Consider the following 24,176-nt stretch of genomic DNA (forward strand, 5'->3'; position numbering starts at 1 on the left):
CGGAGTTCTGACTAGATCCCCCTGGTTCTCGGGAAAAACCAAAATGGTGGAGCTGGAACAGATGCTGAAGACCATTTTGCGGAGGAAGCGGACTGAAGACAAGAGAGGGAACATAACTAGCCCAATGTCAAAAAGCAATGTGGCAGAACCAGAACCAGAGCCTAATCTAAAACTCTTCCCATAATGTTACACAAAGCAGAGCATAGCTTGGAAATTTGGGGGTTCTTAAGGAACAGGTGGTGAAAATCAAGATTGGAAGAGACTGAAACATTTTGTTCATCTTGCTGAAGCAGGAATTTGCCCCTGTAACATCCCCTCTGATCCAGGCTATCTTTCAACATTTGCCTGAGGCAGCCTGTTTCTCTTTGGATGACTTGTACTTGATGGAACACAACAAATATTCACAAGATACCAGATTTTTCAGTGAGGATTCTTCTGCGTGAAAGAAGGAAACTTAGAGCCAAATATGTTCTTCTTTTCCATGTATTTCTCTATCCTCACTTTAGCTGTTTGGAGCATAAACATCAGTTTTGCTGGCTGGTACCTTTGGTCAGTGAGGTTAAGGCCCATCCGTGTGTAGGCAGTTCACTGTGCCTTGATTTCTGGCTTCAGACCTTTATGATCTCACAAGGACCTGGGTCAATGTAAAGCCATCATGATGTCCAAAAAAGTTACAGTAAACACAGACTCAGTGGGTAATAGATGAGTAGCGGCGTCCTCCCATGAAGGGAGCAGCAAAGGAAAGGGAGTTCACGGTAACCACACCTATTTCCTAATTTTAAAGTATGATTCTCAAGTCCATTAACAGACAATTATTTGTTTTATCATTTTAAAATATTCCTTGACAGCAGGCAAAGATGGTTGAATAACTAAGACAGTACTAGGCATGGTTAAGCCACTGGTTTGAAAAACTGCTTCTTTCCTTGGCTCTGCTCTGATCTGTGAATGATGTTAAACAAATAAGGCTCTTCATTCCTTCTCTCCCTCTCTCCTTCTCCCTCTCTTCCTTTCTTCCAGAAATATTTATTGAGCACATACTATGTGCAAGACATTTTTCTAGACTCTAGAGATATAGTGGTGTGCCAAGTACATGGTATCCCTCTGCTTACATCCCAGTGAGCTTCATTTATACACCAGATGTGAGCTCTACTGCCTTATTACTTCACCAATAAAGGATAAATGAAATAACGTAACTTGTTAAGGCATTTTAAACTCAGGTAAGGGAAATGTCAGTAAATTTAAAGTGCATTGTACTTCTGATGATCCAGGAAATTATTTCCTCTAGGGAGGCTCTTTTTTTAATTTGTTTTTCCCTCCCTGGTTTACTGGCTTTTGGCCATATCTGTTTAATATTCATTGATTTAGCAAAGGCTCACAGAGAGCATCATGTAGCAGACACCAGGCTAGGGATACAGGCTTGACTGAGACATTAACAGTCACTGCCTTCATGGGGCTCACAAGAATAAACAGTATGACTAGGGAAGTAGATGAAAGAGCCCCAGTTAGCTCTGATAAGAAGTGTGTAAGGAAGGCAATTGAAACTAATTTAAAGAAGAGGATTTGGACTTATGTGTGGATTTATTTTACCAGTTCTATCCAAGGCTTCACCCTACTCCACATCCCTCAGCTGAGAAAGCGAGTATATACATATGTATGTATTTATTATATATGTATATTGTATGTATATCCACTGTCAATGTTTCTCATGTAACCATCCCTATAATAAGTATATCTTGAGGAATAATATCTTGAGATTAGGAAATTATCTAACACAAAATGTCCACTGTCATCCTCATCTTAATATTTATTCTTTCCCATTGTACTTCCAGAAACAGAAATAAACTTCCTACTCAAACAAGCACTTACAATTGTTGGAACTCTACCGTTTACTTACATGTTAGAAAAGTGGAGGTGGATGGTCTTTAAGGGTGAAATTCCCAAGGAGCAGTGGATGCAGAAGTGGTGGGAGATGAAGTAAGTCCATGAATATGCAATCAGTAAAATGTTTTCTCATGAGTTTGCTGTTTATTTAAAAGCATTTGGCTGGCCTGTACACACACACACACACACACACTAACGGCCTTCTTTTTAAGTCACCATTTGGGTGCCTTCTCAGTTAACGTTTCCTTGGCTCAGCAGGGTCAGGTTACATAATATCTCATGCTCTATCTTCTTAAGTGTTGAGTCACCCATTAAATAGTGACACTATTTAGGAAATGATCAAAGTATTCATTTTGATTTTTTCTTTTGTCCATTCCCTGAAGCAAAAATACTAAGCCCACATTTTAGGTCAAGCTCTGGGGAGCTGATGCTGGTCATGTTGTTCTCCTCGACTCCAAAGAACTTTTAGTCTGTGGAGGGGTGTGGGAAATGAAACCACTGCAATGTGTTGGGTTGTGATGGGAGGGTGTGGGGATCCATGGGCATCCAAGGGGAGATCCAAAGCCCTGGCTGGTGGGTCAGAGGAGGAGAGGCATCCCAGGTGAGCTTTGAGAAGATGTGGGGGTTAACCAGGTATACATAGTGGGGAACAGAGAATTCCAAGCTGGAGAGAGCCTGCTGCATTTGAGCAACAGAGAGTGATCACTTCCAGTAGTTTCAGCACTACATCATTCATCACTGTATCCCAAGTGCCTTGCACAGTACCTGGCACATGTAGGTATAAAATAATTGGTGAAAGTGTTACAAGAAGAAGGAAGGAAGGGAGTGAGGAAGGAAGGGAAGAAAGAAATCTCCCCACCATCTATTAGTCAGATTCCTGTCAATTATTTTTCTTTATTTTTCTTACTTTCCCTTTTTGTAGTGAAGATCTACCATTATAACATTCAGCCCCATACCCATAAATTTGAGTCAGTGCCGCTCTTCTGCCAAGAGTCTTTCTGTTAACATAAATCCTCCTTGGGAGGAAGGAGGCAGCATCTATAGCAGCTGTTTCTAGCACTTGAGTATTACCGAAATGATGTCTATCGTGATCCCACAATCAGAAAGGATGAATGTATTCTGTTTAAACAATGCCAAATACATGGTTTCCCTACCTTTTCTTTCTGATTGAATTAATTTTGATCCCTTATAGTTTCTTTCCAAAGGTACATGGAATCAGACCCTTCCAATGATTCATGAATACATTCATTACTCCATTCATCCAACAAATACACATAGAGTCTTTTCTTAGCATCTGGCACTGTGTTTGGCACTGGAACTCTAAAGATGATCCAAACACAGCCCCGCCGTCTGGTGCTCAAGTCTCAGGGCAAGAAGGAGCTGTATGTGAACAGTGCTAAAACAGAGAAATGGCCAAGGAGGTGCAGCTAGAGAAGGCGGAAGGAGCTGGAGGGCTCACTGTACTGGCGGGTGGTTGGGATCGGGAGCAGGCCTCACAGAGAAGGGGCCATTTGAGCCAGCCTTGGAGAATAAGATTTCAATTTTAGAAAATTCTGTCTACCAGGAGTATATAAAATATGGTGCCAGAGAGGAATTATTAGGACTTTCACAGTTTTTGGCCACACAATGCACTCTATTAGTGTTTTTTCAATACAACGTTGTAAACCGATATTACTTCAACTAATAAATAAATAAATAAATTAGTGTTTTGAAGGTTCAACTATCTTCTAGTGGTCTAGACTAGCTGAATTTAAAAAGATAGAGGTAACTACATCATGGGCTGTATTCCGTCATTTTTTACACTGTTTCTATTTCATCTGACAACCAATTCCATTATAAAAGCCATTGGCTGATGCAACCGCACCAGCTGCACCCAGCTGCGCTTTCTCGTGGTGAGTGATCCACAGCTAACATAGCTTCATTTCTCCCCAAAGGCGAGAGATAGTCGGGGTGGTGGAACCGCTGCCCCATGATGAAACATACTGTGATCCGGCGTGTCTGTTCCACGTTGCTGAAGATTACTCATTCATCCGGTAAATGACAGCTTTCTTCTTATTGTTTAACTCCTAGGATTTGGGGACAGAATGATGACTATAATCTCTCTTTCTATCTCCAACTACCTCCCCCCTAGAACCTCAAAATAGACGATCAGTTTCAATTCGTTTTAACTCAACTCGATTTATTGGGTTAAATAAAACTTATGTGAGATCTTTTCTCCACCATCAAGGAATTTACAATATCCTTGGGAGAAATTAAAAAATATCTTTCTTTGTCTTCTTGTTCCTGGCAGAGTTCAGAGTAATTCTAATGGAAAAAACATGTTTAACATGAAATCTAAAAACCTCTATTCTTCACCTATTGGCCCCAGATCTTGAATTGGCTGAGCCTCAGTTTCTTTATTTGTAAAGTGGAAATCATACTCTTGACCTGCCATAAGGATCAAATGGCATCATTTATATGAAAGGGCTCTAAATCCATAAAACACAGTACAGATGTGAGCTAAGATTTAACAAAGCTATACTGCCTTTTTATCAGCTGATACACGAATCTAAGTACGATGAGTCTGTAGGGTTTGTGTTTGGGTCTTTCTGGAGGGGAAAGAGGTTTGACTGGTCCTTCTTTGGTTATTAGGGCCTCAAAATTTAAATATATGCCCCAATCTATGACTCTATCCCAGAAACTAAATGCGGGACAAATTTTTGTCTGTTTGTATCTTTTACAGATATTACACAAGGACCATTTATCAATTCCAGTTTCATGAAGCCCTTTGCCAAATAGCAAAACATGAAGGTCCCCTGTACAAATGTGACATCTCAAATTCTACCGAAGCAGGGCAGAAGCTGCTGTAAGAAGTGCTTCCAAATATTCAGCCTCTCCTACTATTCAGTATGACTCTTTTCCATGCCTGGGTTTGAATTTGATTTCTTTGTTCTAAAAAGAAAATTTAGGGCCTCCGAATGTCCTCATCCACAAGTGAGATGTTTGTTTTGTGGTCCCACAGGAACCTAGACCATGTGATGGCTGGACAGGCCCCCTCCTCTCTCCATGTCATAACTCCAGAGCTTTCTGTACTCACTGGAAGGGAAGAGATTGAAGGATGAATCCATCTGTTAACGTGCCTTATTTTCTTACTCACCAGGGGCAAACTTACGCCAAAGAGGAGAAACCAGAGATTGTACATGTAAATCTATGTGTATCTGGAGTCCCTCAAAAGACCCTAAACCCACCCTCCCCTTTGTTCATGTAGCCAAATGCTGAGCCTTGGAAAATCAGAGCCGTGGACCTTAGCACTGGAAGGCTTGGTAGGAGTAAAGACTATGGATGTCAAACCACTGCTCAACTACTTTGAGCCCTTGTTGACCTGGCTCAAAGACCAGAACAGGAATTCTTTCGTGGGATGGAGCACGGACTGGACTCCATGTGAGTACCCTGAGCTGACGCAGTTCTCATTGTCGCTTTTCTGTTTTCCCTAATCCTCTCTGGCCCCAGGCTCTTGGGACTGTGACACAGCTGAGTATGTTTTCCCTCTACTTAGACCCTGCTTCTGACTGTGCTGTGGAGGCAGCTGCCATTTTATCTGGGAGGAAACATTTATTGAGTCCCTACTAGGTATTTGGCACAGTGAAAACTGCATCTCTCTCTCTCTTTCTCTCTCTCTCTCTCTTTCAAGTCAGCTTTATTAGCTCCATATTTAAAATGAAAGAGTATGTAACAGTCCCCAACCCACTGTATTCAAATCCTGCTCTTCAAAGATAAATACTTTTTAACAGTTTTAATGCTATTACCTCTTCTTTCTGGCAGCTATAGTCACATTTCTAAACAATTTGTTTATATTGTCATTTCTCCATTGGTCACTTCTGTCTACTCTTCCACCTCCTTTTCCACCCAATGAAGTTTAACATAATTTTTAGTGATGAAATTATCAATATTTACATCATTATGCCTCCAGAATCAAATAATATACTATTTTATATCCTTTCTTATGTGGCTTTTTGTTTGTCCTGAAGTTTCTACTACCTTTTTCTTTTTGCGTGCTTAATTTGCTATCAACGTTGCATTCATCTTTTCCAACTATTCCAATATATCTATTCTTTTCAGTCTCATTTTTCCCTAAAGAATTCCCTCTTAGAGTCTCACATCTTTCCGTCTCAATCTGGACCACAGTTTTCACCCTCAGTCATCCATTTGCTGCTGTCCGGGGTTGAACCCACTGCCTCCTGGGCGCCATGTCTTCTTTTGTGGATTACCTCTTGTTTTGCTACAGCACAGCCTCCAAGTGACTTTCTAAGCAAGAGCTCATGGGGTAGGAGCATCAACTGACCCCCAAAGGGGCTTTAACCATTCCTGGACATTCATTCCCCTTGTTTTCAGTCCAGTATCTTCTTCCCACCCCCTGCTATATCTGAATCCCAAGCCTCTCCAGGATTCTCTGGAACTTGGGGGGTCTGTACTGCCTCTGTGTACATATTAGGCTCTTCCTGACCCTTGAGAAAACACTTACCACTCCTCCATAACTTCTCATTTTCCAAAAATGTGTTTCTACCTTTAAAAAATTCCGTAACTATCACTTTAGTGGGATCTTGGGAGAGGAAGGAAATAAACACACATGGTCAATCTGTCATCTGTGACAACAGTCTGTTATTTCTCTTTAATCAGATACTGACCAAAGCATCAAAGTAAGGATAAGCCTAAAATCAGCTCTTGGAGACAAAGCAGTGAGTATTCTGGACAGCGTGTCTATTACTTTTCTATGCATTCCCTTAAATTGGACACATGGTTCTCTTAAAAGCTACAAGCCCCAGATTCTGGCCTTTGGCTTTTGGGTTGGTTTTTTTAGTAATGCATTCCTTATTGGATTGGCTGTGCCTGCTTTTTCCTTGTTACTTTGAATGTGTTACGAAGATCGATGAGAAAACATCCAATCTTAAGTATCAAATATCCCCCCTCCCAATTCGCTCTTATCACCATTACTTGTATTTTGAGGAAGAGGACATGGTTATATTTTGAGAGATTGTTTTTAGAAGTAGTGTAGGTAGTTTTGCTTTGTTTTGTTTTAGTCAATCATCTATATGCTAGAAGCTTGTTTTAATCTTTGACCCCAGCCTTGGACCTGCTTAATCAGAATCTGCATTTTAATCAGCGCCTGGGTGGTTTGTAGACACAATAAAGACTGGGAAGCTCTGGTTTAGAACACTGTTTCTCAAACCTGGCTGTACGGTGGAGTCATTTGAGATGTTTTAAAAATATTCATGCTTTGAGTCTCGCTCCCAGACATTCTGACTTCATTGCTCTGGAGTGTGGCATCAGGAGTCGGAAAAGCTCCCCAGGTGATTGTAATTACAGCACAGTTTGAGAACCACCAATGTAGAGATGCATTTCAGGACGACAAAATGTTTTACAGAAAATCATATTCCTGACACCTTCAGGTGAATTATTTTAATCAGCTCGTGCTTTCTCCTAAGCACCTGCTTCAGGTTATCCAGTTTGAAGGAGTAGCAGCTTTGATTGGGAAAGAGGAAAGCAGAGGGCCACCCCAGGCAGATGGGGATCAAAGGCCTGGGTGTGGGTGGCACTCCGAAGGTTTTACAGGATTGGAGGGCAACCTGGCATTATTGGATAAAACAGTCCAAGATGCTACAGAAACTGTCTCTTGCATTGGATAGGCCCAGAGATTGTATTTCTACCCTTACTTTTCCTGGGAAGTTAAATATTGTCCAAGGCTCCACAGTAGTTGTAGTGTAATTGTCATAGATAAGTAAGACATCAAAATATCAATAACAATAGGAGTTAAAAAAATGAACATTTAAGGAGGAAATAATAAAAATGGAGGCACATCACTTCCCAAACTCTAAAAGTTGAAGTTCCGATTTCTTAGCAATCATTGAATGTCTCTGGGATTATTTCTTTCTGTCATATTTTTATTAGCTCTTCCTTGGACTAATAAATTTTGATTACTTTGATTTATTTGTGGGAGAGAGTGAGCTCCACGTCCTTCTGTTCTGCCATCTTGAAGCCCCTCCTCTAAAGTATCCAGTAGATCAGGATCCCTTTCAATTATCTTCTTTTGTCTTGATATTTGTCCCCATGTCCTCTTTCCAGGCCTTGCGGGATTAGTAAATAGTCTTCAGAGGGGCTGATGGTGTAACGTTGAGGCCAATTCACTGAGCAGCAGGCTGCTTTGATGAGACCAGAACCACACTTGTAGCCACCTACACATCAGGACCAGAATAGCTGCCCAGTTCCAACTATTTCAAGGCAAAGTCCAACTACATCTTTGATGCCATTTTGAGAAATTAGCCTTTAATTTTTTTGAATATAGAAATAGTAACCAGAATATTATTAGTTAGTGATATTAATACTATCATTATTACTGTTAAAGCAGCTTTTCCCAACACCTGAGTGATATCAAGCAGAGGTCAACTTGGCAATCCTTTTGTGAAATCTTGTAATTGTTTTTCCTTAAAGGGAAAGAAGAGACGCAAACTTTGTGCTATTCATTGATCTCTACTGCCACCTACTGGAGGAAAGAGTGAATGCTTTTTTTCTCTTTCAACAAGTTTTATACACCACCCATTTGTTTAGCACTGAAAGCCAAGAACAAATGATCCTGTTTACAAAAAAAAAAAAAAAATGTTTTCCTTTGAACTTCAAGAATTTCTGTTTCTTTTATGCTTATACATATCTGAGAACTTGTTATAAAAATAGTAAAAACTCAGCATATCTGTCTACAGTATACAGACATTTTAACCAAAACCAATGGTTTACATGACTCCCACCTATAAACCTGCCTTCACGGCGTTAATTTTGGCTCACATCAAACTAAGTTAAAAGGGCCAGTGAGCCCAGTGGTTCTTAAAGCGTGGATGCTGGACCAGCACTACTAGCACCACCTGGGAGCTTGTTAGAGCTGCAAATTCTTGAGTCTCATTCCAGACCTTCTAAATTAGAAATTCTGAGGTAGGGCCCAGTATTCAGTGGTTTAACAGGCCCTCCAGGTGACACTGATGAACACTCGAGCTGGAGGTCACTGACAGTGCCTAGCAAGAATCTTTGGAATCTCAGACAACTGAAAAATAATGCTTGTGGAGTATCAGTTTAACGTAACCCATGATCCCTCTGAACAGTGCTTTCCTTTTGAATTTACAGTATGAATGGAATGACAATGAAATGTACTTGTTCCAGTCATCTCTTGCCTATGCCATGAGAAAGTATTTTTTAAAAGTCCAAAACCAGACCATTCTTTTCGGGTGAGTTCACTTGTGCCCTCAAGTTCCTCCAACCCGTACTTCCCTTCCTCTTGGGTTTAAGAAAATATTACACTTAAACTTTTATTCCAGTGAAATTAAGAAAAATCTCTTACTAACTTTTAAACCTCTGATATCCTGGGATTGGGGCCACTTTATTTGGGGATGACTGTGACTTATTTGACTTGTCAATTGCAAGAGCACTGTTCTTATTAGATGGCCCCCTCCTCGTCTCTCTCCTCCCCTCCCCTCCCCTCCTCTCTCCCCTTCTTTTCCTCAAATGCTCTCAGCCACCCTCAGCTCTGAAAAAAGGGAGAAATGACTGCTTTCATTGAGCTTATATTCTAATGTATGTGTTTTATGTGAGTGTGCATGTGTTATAGACCACCGACAAAATATATAAGAGAAATATAGTAGAATTAGATAGTGATAAATGTTAGGGAGTGCTGGGGTGTGTGTGTGTAGAGTTCAATTTTAACTAAAATGTTCAGAAAAGGCCTTGTTCATATTTGAGCACATAGCTGAAGCAGGAAAGAGAGCCAGTGGTGCAGACAACGGGGGCGGGGGGAATGTTCAGGGGAAAATAGCAGGTGGAAAGACCCCGAGGAACAAATATCCACCTGTTGAAGGACCAGCAAGGAGGCCAGTGTGGCTGGAGCAGAGGGAGACAATAGGAGGCAAGCGGGAGATGTAGGCAGGGTAGTCCCCGGCCGTGGGCGTGGGAAGGCGAGGAGAAAGTTCACGTGGGCCTTGCAAGCCAGTCTCAGGACACTGGCTTCCATTCTGAGTGAGAAAGGCTCTGGGCCACAGGGTCAGCCTTAGGCTTTATTAGATCAGTCTGGCAGCTGTGAGAGCACAGTCTTGTCACGTTGTGCTGTAAGCACCCGCTCTCCGTCACCGCGGGGTGTACCATGCCGGTTTGCTCTGGGCAGGGCCGGGTGGGAATATGTAAATGCACCACCTCTGCCTCAGAAACTGAGCCATCCCTGCCTAGCATCTTGTTGACCACAGTCCTGGCTCACCAAGGACTCCTCGCTGATTCTTCTGGTGCTTTCAGTTTGAAGTATTTCTGTCATTGAAAAAGAACCGCGGTTCTCCTATGGTGGCCGAACCAATAGTGCCAAGATTTGCTATCACAATTTCCATAGCTGAGTTCATTCACTTTGGGTGGTGTTCCGGTTTTTTGGACAATGACATCCTTCCATTAGCGGCCCCACCCATGTCTCTCTCCTTTACCCTGAGGTCCTCCCCTTCATCTCCTTTTCACCGGCAGAAATCTTCACTCTCTTTATTGTGTCCTCCATGCCACAAGGGGAGCTGTTTCTTTGGTTTCTCCACAGGGTGGAGGACGTGTGGGTGAGTGATTTGAAACCAAGAATCTCCTTCAGCTTCTTTGTCACTTCACCTAAAAATGTGTCTGACATCATTCCTAGAACTGAAGTCGAAGAGGCCATCAGGTGATATTTTATTTTCAAATGAACTATATAAGTGCGACAAGAACTGTAAGGAATATTTAGGGTGCTCTTACACCACCAGGCACCATTCTGAATCATTTACATGTTTTTGCTCATCTGAAAAACGTGGGGTTTCATTCCAGAACGATCTCATAGCAAGGGAATTGTCTTGATTGGGTTTCTCCAGATGCAGGTCCTCAGACAAGGATTTGAGTGTAAGTAGTTTCTTTGGGAAGTGATCTCAAGAAACACTGATAGAGAAATGTGGGCAGGAGACAGCAAGGGAGGAAGGGAATAAATGACACATTATGAGCAAGTGGCTACTGTGGGCAACTCGAGTGCCATTCTGCTGGGGAATTCTGGGAGACGGTGTAGAACATGCAGCTGAATTGGCCCATCAGATCTGGGGTGTTTATTTACCATCTCCTGGGAGTCATGGGTGAGAACTGCTTACAGGTGGCAGTAACCCCTCTACATTGCTGGCCAGCAGACAGGGCCAAATCTTGCGGCTTGGGAATTCTTCCAGGCCAAGGCAGCAGGTACTGGCTGAAGGAAGTCTGGCCAGCACACCCAGAAAATGGTAAGTGCAGAGCGGACATACACAGGGGTTGCTGTCATGTGCTGTAGGGACTTTGTTGTAGGATTCATTTAACCAAAGTCTGGAACAAGGTGGGCAAGGATAGTATTCCTTAGACATTGTTTAGCCTCCACATCAGAAGATGAACTTGGTAGTATGGAGATTCCTTAAAAAACTAAAAATAGAGCTACCATATGATCCAGCAGTCCCCCTCCTGGGCATATATCTGGAGGAAACTCTAATTTGAAAAGATACATGCACCCCAATGTTCAAGGCAGCATTATTTACAATAGCCAAGATATGGAAACAACCTGAATGTCCATTGACAGATGACTAGATAAAGAAGTTGTGGTAGATATAAATAATGGAATACTACTCAGCCATAAAAAATAATGAAATAATGCCTTTTGCAGCAACATGGATGGACCTGGAGACCATCATTCTACGTGAAGCCAGAAAGAGAAAAATACCATATATCACTTATATGTAGACTCTAAAAAATGAGACAAATGAACTTATTTACAAAACAGAAACAGATCACAGACATAGAGAACAAACTTATGGTTGCTAGGGATGAAAGGGAGGGTGGTGGAGGGATAAATTAGGAGTTCAGGATTTGCAGATACTAACTACTATATATAAAATAGATAAATGACACAGTCCTACTGTATAGCACAGGGAACTATACTCAATACCTTGTAATAACCTATAATTGAAAAGAATATGAAAAGGAATATACATACATACATATATATATATATATATATATATATATATATATATATATATAACTGAATCACTGTGCTGTACAACAGAAACTAACACAACATTGTAAACTAACTATACTTCAATTAAGAAAAAGAGGAACTTGGTATTGGCAGTGAGCGTTGAGAAGGAACAGTTTTCTCAATTTGCCTCAGCTGTTTCTCAAAACAGCAAAAGTGAAGACTGGATAGATGTAGGTATTTGCCCTAGCCGTTAAAGAAACAAACAAAACCCCAAAAAACTTGAGATACCTGCTGCAACGGAGATGCTCACTAGGTGGCGCCCCTGAGCTGCCGTTCATCTTCGGAAGCCGAATCAGGATCTGAAGGGCAGTGTGCCTAGAAAATCCGGTTTAGTAGGGTATCCAATGCGACCACGCCTAGAGACTCACTGGCTGCCTCCAAGTGATTTGTCTTGGGGGAAAGTGCCAGCTGAGGTCATCGTGAAAGAGCCCAGCCCTCCTGCAAGCTGCAGGGGTCCTCAAACTTCCTGTTTCCAGAATGACGAGACTCTTCAAGGCGGAGGTTGCCAGGGGTCACGTGGCTAATTCTGCTTTGACCTACCTCTCTATCTGGGTGGACTCTGACCTCCTGACTATACCCAAGGGCAGAGCGATGGGATCCCAGACACTTTGGTTTTCAATCCAGAATATTGAACATTTCACTATTTTTTGTTTTTGTTTTAAAAATCATCTTTGATGTACTTTGATTTCATGGTGATTGTAGATGTACATTTTTGAGATAAGCCTTATCAAATTCGTTTGGGAACAATAATATAAATAATTGCATGCAATTTTATTTTGCCTAAGTGTCCCTTTTGCCTAAATGTTTTGCTTTGGGGAATAGGATGTCCCGGAGCCGTATCAATGATGCTTTCCGCCTGGATGACAACAGCCTGGAGTTTCTGGGTATTCAGCCGACTCTAGGGCCCCCTTACGAACCGCCTGTCACCGTATGGCTGATTATCTTTGGGATCGTGATGGGACTGGTAGTGGTTGGGATTGTCGTGCTCATCTTCACTGGGATCAGAGATCGAAGGAAGTAAGTGACCTTTCCTAGACTTACCTATCCTAAAACAGAAAGGTTTAGGGAAAACAAACTGGAAAGTTTGTAGTATCTGGTAGGTTGTACAAGCCAACTACTTACTTGGACAATTTTGCACCTAAATTTTCTAGGGCATCCCCTAGAAATGTACCAGATTTCATCAGCACTTTGCCTTCCTAGCAAATCCTACCATACAGATGTCCAGCCTGGGGTTTACTGGCATGCCCGGGTCAACTCCATCCTGGCCACAGCATCATTTCCCTGCTGCTAAGAGGCACTCCAAACTCAGCAGGGGTGGGTAGGCTCAGGGGATTATCCTTACTGATGAGTCCTCCTTGGTCTAGAAGTGACCCTAGAGATTGGATTAGTGGTGGGTTTGAACTGTGAAATCAAGAATGAGCTCTGAGAGTTGCTTCTGACTACTACACTGGAATCTTCATTCCTCCTTGAGTAGCCCAGATGCCTTTCTGTCCCCTCAGTTCTTGAGTCAGATGCCCTCTCATTTGTTCTTGAACTGAAGATCCAAGTTAATTGAGGATTTAAATCACTAGAGACCTGATTTATAGTCTTGCTCTGCCAGTAGATTTGTTTTCTGACCTTGAGAAATCATTTACTTTTGTTGGGCTTATGTAATTAAGGTTAATAATATTTTATAGCACCTAACAAAACACTTCAGGTTGTTTAAACATGTTCTTGTTTCAATTTTTACAGGCACTAGTCTATTTTGCTCATTCTTTACTATAGAGATTTTTTGTTCCCCAAAATAGATTCATTTTAAAAATTAGGCATTGGCTAGAATACAGTCATATAGTTCAAATTTTTTAAGTGCAAAATGGGACTTAGAGTCTCCCTGTCACTTTTTGCTTCCAAGTTCCCTTCCCAAAGTCAGTAAAAAGGATCTGTTTTTCAGAGACCGGATTAATCAGAATCTGCATTTTAGTAAGATTCCCCAGGTGACTGATACGCACATTTGAGAAGCACTCTTCTGTATACTAAAAATTGGCACATGTGATGCTGTTCCAAAGTGAATTCATTAAAGAAATTATGTGGGGGCACCCCCTTCATGCTACACACTATGTTAATAGAAGGTACACAGAAAAATAGGACTGTCAATCCTGCTCAGTACTTTCATACATTAATGTTCTCAGCACATGTATGACATAAATGTGTGATTATCTTCATGTATATATAAGACTGAGATTCCAGGAGGCCAAGAAACTTTCTCACATTTACACAGCTAGTCAGTGACACGTGACGATATATCTCAGTTTGTAAAGCTGATTGTTTTACTACAAAGAGGTCTACCCTGGTCTTTATACTTTGGAAGCTGATAACTTAGTAGGGAAGCTCTTTAAAATGAAAGTGACTGGCTAAATAACCACCAAGTTCCTGAAAATAATAATAATGGTTAATATTTATTAAGGATTATACACCAGGTAGTGTCAGTACTCTGCCAGCATTATTTCACTGACGTCACATAATGGCTATCATTTTCCAAATAGGCAGACTGAGGTCCAGAGGCCCCCTCTCTGTGACTCTAGAGCTTATACAGTAACCAGTCTGCTATGCTCAGCCAGGCATCATGCCAACAGATCATGGGGCTAAAGAAGTGAATGCAATGCACTCTGGGTGCTTATAGTCCATTAAGAGGGTCTGATATGCAAATGAGACCAGCAGTGATTGGATGCTGAGATGTGAAAGATGCCTGAGCCCAGTGGAGTCCAAGAGAGGCCATGTCATTCTAAGATCATGATATTAAGTTGACTTCACTTTATTTAACAGGAAAAAACAAGCAAGCACTGAAGAAAATCCTTATGGTTCCGTGGACTTGAGTAAAGGAGAAAACAATTCAGGATTCCAAAATGGTGACGATGTTCAGACTTCATTTTAGAAAAATCTATTTTATTTCCTCTTGAGGTGATTTTATTGTATGTAAATGTTAGTTTCACGGTACAGAAAATATAAGATTATAAGGATGTCATTAAATGTCAAAACTGTGGCTCTGTTTGGAAAAAGTTGTCCAGAGAAGATACACCTGAGGAGAGGGCATCTTCACTTGCATTGCTTTTAGTATTTGTTTCTGCCTCAGGATTTGACTTCTCTTCTGTTTCCTGAAAGAAATGTTTCTATTTAAAAATAGAGAAAATGTGTCTTTTGGCCTCACAGGCTGTTCAGGGCTAATAGAAATGGAAATGGAAATGTCTGTTGTGTTGCTGGAACAAAAAAGGAGACATGGTGGGAACAAGTGTTGGGTCTTGTGTGGAATCTGGATGGGTCACTTTGAAGGACAGTGCCTGTGAACTGTTGGAAATGTAGGGATGGAGAACACACTGTTCACTTTGATTTAATTCATGTGTAAAGGATGACATGCTCTCTTCACGTTAACTTAATCTAAGTACTATAGTGATTTGCCCACAGTGATGATTGGTCTGGAACATGCCTTCTTCAGGGTGACAGGGCGACAAAAGAGAGAAGAATCCAGAGAGCCGTTAGAGGACATCGCCTTCCAAGCTGCTTGATCACCATCTTCCTGACAACATAACACTCACCCCAGGGGCCTCTGTGAACCCCCTCCAGAGCCCATCTGATAGAAACTCGCTTCAGTTGTTCTCTGTGGAGTGCTTGGAAATCCCAACTGAATGCCACCCTCTGAAGTGGGCACCCGATCTCTTCAATCTTTTGCATTTGCCCACAATGTCTGAACAGTGCTGAGCACAAAGCAGACACTCAATAAACATTTATTAGATTTACACACTCCTGTAGTCTCATGTGTATTTACATGCTGGGGCTTCCTTGGATTCTGTCTGCTTTTCACTTCCAGGAACAAAGTTGCAGTCTGACTGCCTGGGATGGTTGACCTCCCAAATTGGAATGTATTCCAATGTCTTCAATTGGAATATATATTTATATTTATTATATATAAATTATATATTATTATTTATTATATTATAATAAATATAAAGCAATTACAAAATCAGTCTAAAAAGAGTTGTGTTAAGAGTGTCTACACTATCAGGTTAGGAACCAAACCTGGTAGTGCTTTTATATATCTCAGAGCCCCCAGCCCAGGTCTGAGCACAGCATCCATTACAGACCTGAATACTGATTTAAAATGGATTAAATAGTTTAAAATATCTAAACTCTACCCATCAGTTCAGTCTATGTGGTGATCAGCATAATGTTAGAGTAACTTTGTGCTAAATGAATGAATTCTACAGAGATAATGGTAATGGCAGATTCGTCAGCCACGTCAGGGGTGGACAGCCTTTTTGTTCACTTCTGAAAGAGTGTAGGCAGACCTCTGGTTCAAAACAACCACAATAAATACAACATACCACCACTAAACACAGTTAATTCAGAATTATCATGCATGTTTTAAATAGTATGAATATTGTTCCTTTACTTGATTCCTCCTGGCATCACTGGACTTATTTTCTGATAAACTTCTACTGGTTCCTTAAAAATCTTGCTTGGCTAGATTTTTGGAGCCAGGCTTCTAAGCAAGGCTTTGGCTTCTTTTCATAGTAGACAATTCTGTGTTTGAATTTTTATGGCAAGCATGTATTACTTTAGCTATAAAGAGGATTATTTTTGTTACTGAACCAAACTTGTGTCTCCTTTCCCGACACACAGCAAAGCCAATCTACTGACACTGGGTTATGGTGAAGGAAGGTACAGCGATTCTTACAAGGCGCCCAACATGGGGCCAGGTAAGGAGACCTGAACTTCTGGGTGGCTCTTAGGGAAGGGCTTTTAAAGGCAACATTAGGGGCTAGGGTTGTAGGGTGAATGATTAGCTCATGGACATTTTTCTGATTGGATGGTGGTGAGGTAACAGGGTAGTATTTCCAGAGTGAACATCATCAACCTTCTGGTTCTAACTTGTCTCGTGTCTATATGCTGGTAGTCAGCATGCAGTTAGCTTCTTCCACCTGGTGGGAGTTTTAGTATCTGCAAAACAACGCAAGGATATGGCTCGGGATATTAGCTGTAGCCCTTGAGCAAGAACTCAAGGTCTTTCTCTTTGTTTTATGACTAAACTTACTATTTTGTCTTGCTTGACTGTTTTTCTTTGTTTCTGCATTTTCTCATTTCTCTGATTAAATTTGCTCTTTGGAACTCAGGGAAGGCCTAGGAGGCTCAAGATTTTCTACAAACAAGAGGGGAGGGTCTCTTTCTGGGAAGGTGCCATTGGGTCCTGCTCGGTTTCATTTTTAGAAGATCAAATATATAAAAGTAAGGAGAAGAAAAGAAAACAACCTTTTGGGAAGGGGGACCAGAAAGACCTAGTTTGGGCTTGAGAAATCTTTCAAGGGGTTGGTTAACAGTTTGTGGTGCAGACCTCTTGTGGACAGGATCAGAGCAGCAAAGGGTACCCCCACCTGACTATGGGTCCATCGAGGTGGAAGGGTTGTGTTACTTGTTCCTTCTTTTCCCTTGGGGAGGAAAGAACCTGGAACATGGTGCGTGGTAAATAAATGCTCGCTGAATGTATAAATCCCTAGTGGTTATTTCAAAAGTTCCATTTCATTATATGTTGAGATTTGTGTACCTCTGTTAAAAAAAAAATAGAAGACTATTATCATAAATCAATTTTGCTGAAAATAAGGAATTATTTTTTAAATGTCAGGTAACAAATACCAAGAGGAATCATTCCAAATAGCTAGGGGGTAAAGGATGAGAGGGATGAGAAAGGGTGTGAATGTCTCTTATGGGAGATTGTTAACTGATATCTGGAAAATAGTAGCAGGGTTTAATTAGGGTGACTTTTCGCTGTAGCAGTGCCATTCACTAAACTTTCTCTTACCCTTCTTGACATTACAGACATGACAGTGAACTCCAAAATGATGAAAACCTATGGGTTGTGAAGGCAGGTATTCACAGAGGCAGTTTTAAAGCTAAAGTACCTTTTAGTAATAGCCACAAGAAGCGAAAGTAGGACTCCTGTACCTTTGTATCAAGATATAAAATATATAGTTCAGTTATCAAAGTAGCCAGATGCCCCAGGGCCCCAAACGAAAGGATTTTAAATGATTACGGTAGGCTCCCCTTAGCCTCCGTTTCACTTTCTGTGGTTTCAGTTACCTGTGGTCAACCATGATCTGAAAATATTAAATGGAAAATTCCAGAAATAAACAATTTATACATTTTAAAGGGCCCGCCTGTTTGAGTAGCGGGATAAAATCTCGCGACATCAGCTCTGCCTGCTGTTTTGAGTAGCGGGATGAAATCTCGCGACATCAGCTCTCGTGACGTGAATAGTCTCTGCCCAGCGTGTCTCGTCAGTTAGTCTCTCAGTGGCCGTGGTTATCAGGCCTGCTGTTGCGGTGTCGCAGTGCTGTGTTCAAATGACATTTATTTACTTAATCTTGGCCCCAAAGCACAAGAGGAGTGATTCTGGAGATTTGGAAATGCCAGAGAGAAGCCATAAAGTGCTTCTTTTAGGTGAAAAAGTGAAAGCTCTCAACTCCGTAAGGAAAGGAAAAAAAATCGGATGCTGAGGTGGCCAAGACCCATGGTAAGAACAAATCTTCTATTGGTGAATCTGTGAAGAAGGAAAATTAAATTCATACTAGTTTTGCTGTCATATCTCAGATTGCAAAAGTTACGGCCACAGTGTGCGATAAGTGCTTAGTTAAGATGGAAAAGGCATTAAAATGTGTACAGTAAGATATTTTGAGAGAGACCACATTCACATAACTTTTATTATAGTATATTGTTATAATTGTTCTATTTTATTATTAGTTATTGTTGTTAATCTTTTACTGTGCCTAATTTATAAATTAAACTATCATAGGTATGTGTGTGTTGGAAAAGACATAGTATATATAGGGTTTGGTATTATCCTTGGTTTCAGGCATCCACTGGGGTCTTGGGATGTATCCCCTGTGGATAGAGGGGAACTACTGAAGAAAGCAGCAATCTAATACAAGATCATGGTTATACTTGAGTTGCGATTGATAATGGTTAAGCATAAGGAAAAAGGCATTGGGTTATACCTTAGCATCTTTAAAAATTTTCTCTGTGTCACATAGTTAATATATTATTGAATGTTATTTAACTTTAGTTTTATATTTGTGTACATGATGACATAAAGTCATGCTTCTAATCGGGATATCAGATAACAATTGCATCATTTGGATTGAATTGTGGATCACTTAACGGTGCCCACCATATAATGAGGTCCCCCAGGGCAGTTCAGACTGAATGTACAGGAACATCTGGGAGCCTGTTAAAAATACAGATTCTCAGGATGCACTCAGACCTGCTGTACCAGGATCTCTGAGGTAGTTCCTAAGGAAACTGAGTTTTAATAACCTCTCCATTTGATTCTCATGCAAGCTAAAGATGGAGAACATTGAAACATGAAGGCAAGTGTCACCATTTCCATACATTTTAATTAGCATATTTAATTACCATGGTAGTGATGATATAAAGAAAACACATATCCAACAAATAATTTTTCAATTCTGTTCAATCTTTACACCTGGTACACACCCTCTCTATTTTGCAATCAGAAAATGTGCTTCTGCTATAGGCTGGGAAGAGTAATATTAAGAGCAGCATAAATAAAATTATTACTTTGACCTAAATTTCAAGGAAATCTTTTGTTTCCTACCTTGTTCATTTCTAGATACTATAACAGACAAATAGCACACAGAATACCACTAAGAAGAATTAGCTAAATTACCATGGCTGTGCTTTGCTACTTCCCTTAAAAAGAATGAAAATGTTGGCCAAGCCTTGTACTCATTCCCATGAGATCTTCTAATTTCTTCTTCAAGGCTTGTCTCTTTCCCGAAGTGGTTCAATGGAAGATAGGAGTTGCTGAAATGTGGGACGCTTTTCTGGAAGCTAAATAAAAGAAAAACCCAATGGTTGAGTTCATGAAGGTTATGATTCAAAATAAAATATGCAAAATATGTATACTTCAGTCCTAAAGCTAACAACTTTTAAAATGTGGACATTTTATAAACATTGTAGACTATAGACATTTCTCGTAAAGGGAAAACAATCAGAGCCCTAAGAATTGAAAAAGTATCTTTATTTGATTGCATACCTGGAAAAACCATGAGAATTAATGGTAGAATTAACCCAAATAATGGAGGAATTTACTAGGAGAACAGTATATAAAATTAACACACAAAATCAATAGCCTTCCTATATATATACACAATAACCAATTAGAAGATACGATGGAAGAGAAAACCCCATTTACAACAGCAACAACACCCAAATAAAATACTGTCAACTGTGTACCGCCCCCAAATGAGGAAAACTTTAAAATGCTGCTGAAAAATACAGAGGCAGGGTAGACTTGAACACATAGAAAAACATTGCTTGGCCTTGAATAGGACAAATGAATACAATAAAGATGATACATTTCCCAAGTTAAAATACAAACTAAATGCAGTCTTCTCCAAAGCATAAGCAAGTTTATTTCAAATTGAACAAACTGATTCTCTAGTTCATGGATTTTTAAATATGCCAAGTAGCTAAGAAAACTGTAAAGAAAGATGAGCAATGAGAGGTGCCAGCCTACCTAGTATTAAAACACGTTATACTCTCTGTAATTTAAACAATGCCATGCTAATGAAAATACTCTCTATGATAATATAATGCTAGATATATGCCACTATATGTTTTTCCAAACCCATAGATTATACAACACCAAGAGTGAACCCTAATGTAAAGTATGATGGGTGATTATGATGTGTCAACACAAATTCATCTTTTGTAATAAATGTGCCACTCTGGTTGGGGTTGTTGATAATGGGGGAGGCTGTGCAGGTGTAGAGGCAGGAGTTATAAGGGAAAATCTGTGTACCTTCCTCCCAACTCTGCTGTGAACCTAAAATGGCTCTGAAAAATAATAAAGTCTAATTTAAAAAGAAAAAATAAAAACAATGCAGTGCTAGCACATGAATAGAGACCAGAGAACAGAAGAGAAAGTCCCAAAATGAACCCAAATACGTATTGAAATTTCATATAAGTTCAAGGGGTATTTTGACACTGTTAGATAGTATCTTATCACTGGGGATAATACAGTCTTTTAGTAAGTGGCACTTCAACAACTGGGTAGTCATTTAGAAAACAAGATCTTTGGATCCATACTTTATTCCATATACCAAAACAAACACACACTCGATCAGAGACTTAAATATAAAAGAATGAAAACATAAAAGTGCTAGAGGAAAATCTGCGTGAATACCTGTATAATCTAGATGCGGGAAAAGCCTATCTAACTGTGACTCGGTTTCCAGAGAAATCAAAGCAAATAATGATATCATCAACTGCATTTAAAAAAAACTTTTGCATGGAAAAAAACCATCATAAATTAAATCAAAGATAAGTGACAAAATGTGAGAAAATAATTATGACATATCAGAGATAGTGTTAATCTCTTGGATTTATAAATTGGGAGCTTTAAAATTGGGAGAGGGGAAACAAAAACCTCATATAAAAAGGGAAAAGACATGACAAATAATTCTCAGGAAGATATCCAAATGCTCTTAATAATATACCTCGCTCATAACGAAAGACGAACATAAGAGCTGCACTAAAATGCCATTTCACATCTATCAGATTGGGAGGAATTCAGAAGTTTAACAACGGTCTGTGTTGGTGAGATTGCTAGAGGGACAACATCTGCAGAGATGAATTTGTATTCTCTCTCTCTCTCTCTTTTTTTAATAAGAAAGAAAGAGAAACACACATATGTACGTGCTCATTTTTGTGCCCAATATAGGAAAGCTAAATCGGAATCTGATGAAAATCGTGAATTTTTTCCCGGAAGTTGTGAAATAAAATATAAAAAAGAAGGGACACTATTAGATACAAAACACTCACTAAATGCAGAACCTTCAACTGGGGACTGCATCTGCGCAAACCCCTCTCAATGGATTCTGCCACAATTCATGCACGTTTACTGACCAAGTGTGGGGAGAGCAGGGGTGGTTCTGGGCTTCCACTCAAAAGCCTTTGTCTGTTCCTCTTCTCTCTCTGACAGGTGACAGCAGTAAACCCTCCTGGTTGTGGGCACTGACAGGTCTCTAACCCAGTCTGACCCTCCAGCACCACCTGAGGCTCTCAGCACCTTAGACACTGCATTGAGGGTAAAAGAGTAGGGTAGCCTTAGAGAGTGGTCCAAGAGCCACAGCGTGGGAATCACGAAGTATTCCAGGAATAATTTAAAGCTAAAAGATAAAATGTTATTATGTGATGCATTCAGTAACTCTTCCAAAGTGGGACTCCAGGCTCCAACACAAGGAATTAGGAACTCTTTACAACCTGTGCAGTAATTTATCCCTAGCTCCAAGCATAGTGCCTGGGGTGTAGCTGCTCTATGAATATAACCACTACCACCACCACCACCACCACTACTGAGAGCACTTACTGTGTTCTAAGGACTTTATAATATTTTAAACTCATTCAATCCACACAATAATCCTATTGTTAAGTACTATTTTATAGTGAAGCACAGAGATGTTAGGAGGTTTATACAAGGTCACACAGCTAGCATTCAACCCAGACATTCTGGCTCCAGAGTCCACACGCTTAACCATGACAGCAATCTGCCTTTTACTAGTGAATGAATGAATGCAGCGTTTGGCCCTTTTGCCAATAAGGCAGCACTGTACAATGGCTATGGGTTTGGGGCTCTTAGATTAATGTTCTTAAAAGTCCCCTGTTATCACATCATTCTCAAAAGCCTTCAATGGCACCATACTGCCTATGTAAAGCCGAACTTGCCCTCCTCTCCTTGTCATTAAGGCGACAAGAATCTGGACCAGACCTACTCTTCCAAATGAATTTTCAGCCCGTCCAACCACTGCTACAGCCAAGCACACCATACTCATTCTTGCCTCCACACCTGTGCTTGTGCTGGTCAGTCTCACCTGGACACCCTTTAACCCTGTCTCCACCCAGAAACTGAAGGATGCTCTGCAGAGATTGCCTGTCCTGGCTCAGATCATGATGCACTGAGGAAGCTGGTCTCCCTCTCCTCTGAGCTCCTCCTGTACTTGTCTATGTTTCTCTTTTGCACACATTATAAACTGCTGGGTGTTTTCAGTCCTGCAGTGTGTGTGTGTGTGTGTGTAGACTGAGTTCCGGGAGGGCAGAATTGGAGCCTCACACTTCCTTAACATTCCCCTTAGTTCTGTGAACAGAGTAGATGCTTCACAAATTAATCCCCTGCATTTCCAGCTCAACATCTATCCCAGAGATACCCTTTGGGAGGCATGGGAAGGGAGGACGGAGTGGTGTCCACTGTGTTCTCTCCACGTGTTATTTGTTGTCTGGTCCACGTTTTCTACTCGAGGAGGGACCCTATAGTGTTGTGGTTGAGGACAGGGACTCTGGCACTAGCCAGCCTGCCTCTTACTAGCTGTGTGAGCTTGGGCAAGTTGCTTAACCTCTCTGGGTCTCTATTGCCTCTTCTGTTAGTTTAGCTATAATGATCGTGCCTACCTCGTAGTGTGTCTCCTGATGAATACATGTTAATGCTGATAAATTCCTTAGACTGGTGCTAGCCTAAGTTGGGTAATTGCTGGCACGGCTGGTGCTGGTTTCAGATTACAGACACCAGAGGGCAGGGTCCCAGGGCCCTTTCCACCCGCCCTGCCACATGTGCCTCCCCTCAAAAGTGCTTCTCCGACAGAGACGACAGAGATGCAGCGCCCATCCCAGATGCGACCGGCACCCCTGCCGGCTCCCCCAGGTGGACCACTTGCCTCGTGCCAGCAGCTGTACATGATCTGGTAGATGGTGTCCGATGCCAGTTGGGGCCGGTAGAGCCGGTGGCCCTGGGAGACCTTCACCACCACCTGCGAGTTGTCATACAGGTCGTAGGGCTGCTTGCCCAGGCTGAATACCTCCCACATCAGGATCCCTGCACCGCGCCCAGGGGCAGCCGGCAGACAAAAAGGCAAGAGAGCCAAGGTCAGAAGGTACGAGCTTCACACGCCAGGTCCGGGAGGCTCTGGGTCAGAGCCGGGATCCCTGGGGAACGAGTCCTGGCAGAGAGGACAGGATATGGGGAGAGGGCCTGGACCGTCCCTTCTGGAGCCTAGGGTCCCTTCTCCACGTTCTGAGACCCAGATGCCCAGTCTTGCTGGTAAAGGGGCTGCAGCTGCCTCAGAGAGGAGGTGGCTGGGGCCTTGTTCAACCCCTAGTGACAACCCCTGCCCCCGATCCAGCCCTTAGCAGG

At 41.3% G+C, this 24,176-nt stretch overlaps 2 protein-coding genes across 5 annotated transcripts in view; one reads left to right on the top strand and one right to left on the bottom strand.

Annotated features, from left to right (window-relative positions):
* The window catches only part of ACE2 (angiotensin converting enzyme 2), a 38,293-nt gene extending 22,575 nt beyond the window's left edge, over positions 1–15,718 (top strand). Inside the window, exons 11-19 of the mRNA XM_031445857.2 lie at positions 1,830–1,974; positions 3,816–3,914; positions 4,604–4,726; positions 5,129–5,301; positions 6,538–6,596; positions 9,028–9,128; positions 10,466–10,582; positions 12,767–12,961; positions 14,747–15,718. Of these exons, the coding sequence (XP_031301717.1) occupies positions 1,830–1,974; positions 3,816–3,914; positions 4,604–4,726; positions 5,129–5,301; positions 6,538–6,596; positions 9,028–9,128; positions 10,466–10,582; positions 12,767–12,961; positions 14,747–14,855 (1,121 nt within the window). The 3' untranslated portion in view covers positions 14,856–15,718. The remainder of the gene's footprint in view (positions 1–1,829; positions 1,975–3,815; positions 3,915–4,603; positions 4,727–5,128; positions 5,302–6,537; positions 6,597–9,027; positions 9,129–10,465; positions 10,583–12,766; positions 12,962–14,746) is intronic.
* Positions 15,719–19,342: 3,624 nt separating this feature from the next.
* The window catches only part of BMX (BMX non-receptor tyrosine kinase), a 49,090-nt gene continuing 44,256 nt past the window's right edge, over positions 19,343–24,176 (bottom strand). For all 4 annotated transcript variants that reach the window (XM_031445860.2, XM_031445859.2, XM_031445858.2 and 1 more), the window contains 2 exons: positions 23,701–23,858; positions 19,343–19,819 (listed from right to left, as the gene is read on the bottom strand). In XM_031445860.2, the coding sequence (XP_031301720.1) occupies positions 19,745–19,819; positions 23,701–23,858 (233 nt within the window). In that variant the 3' untranslated portion in view covers positions 19,343–19,744. The remainder of the gene's footprint in view (positions 19,820–23,700; positions 23,859–24,176) is intronic.

The sequence above is a fragment of the Camelus dromedarius genome, chromosome X (assembly GCF_036321535.1).
Source record: "Camelus dromedarius isolate mCamDro1 chromosome X, mCamDro1.pat, whole genome shotgun sequence".
Lineage (NCBI taxonomy): Eukaryota > Metazoa > Chordata > Mammalia > Artiodactyla > Camelidae > Camelus > Camelus dromedarius.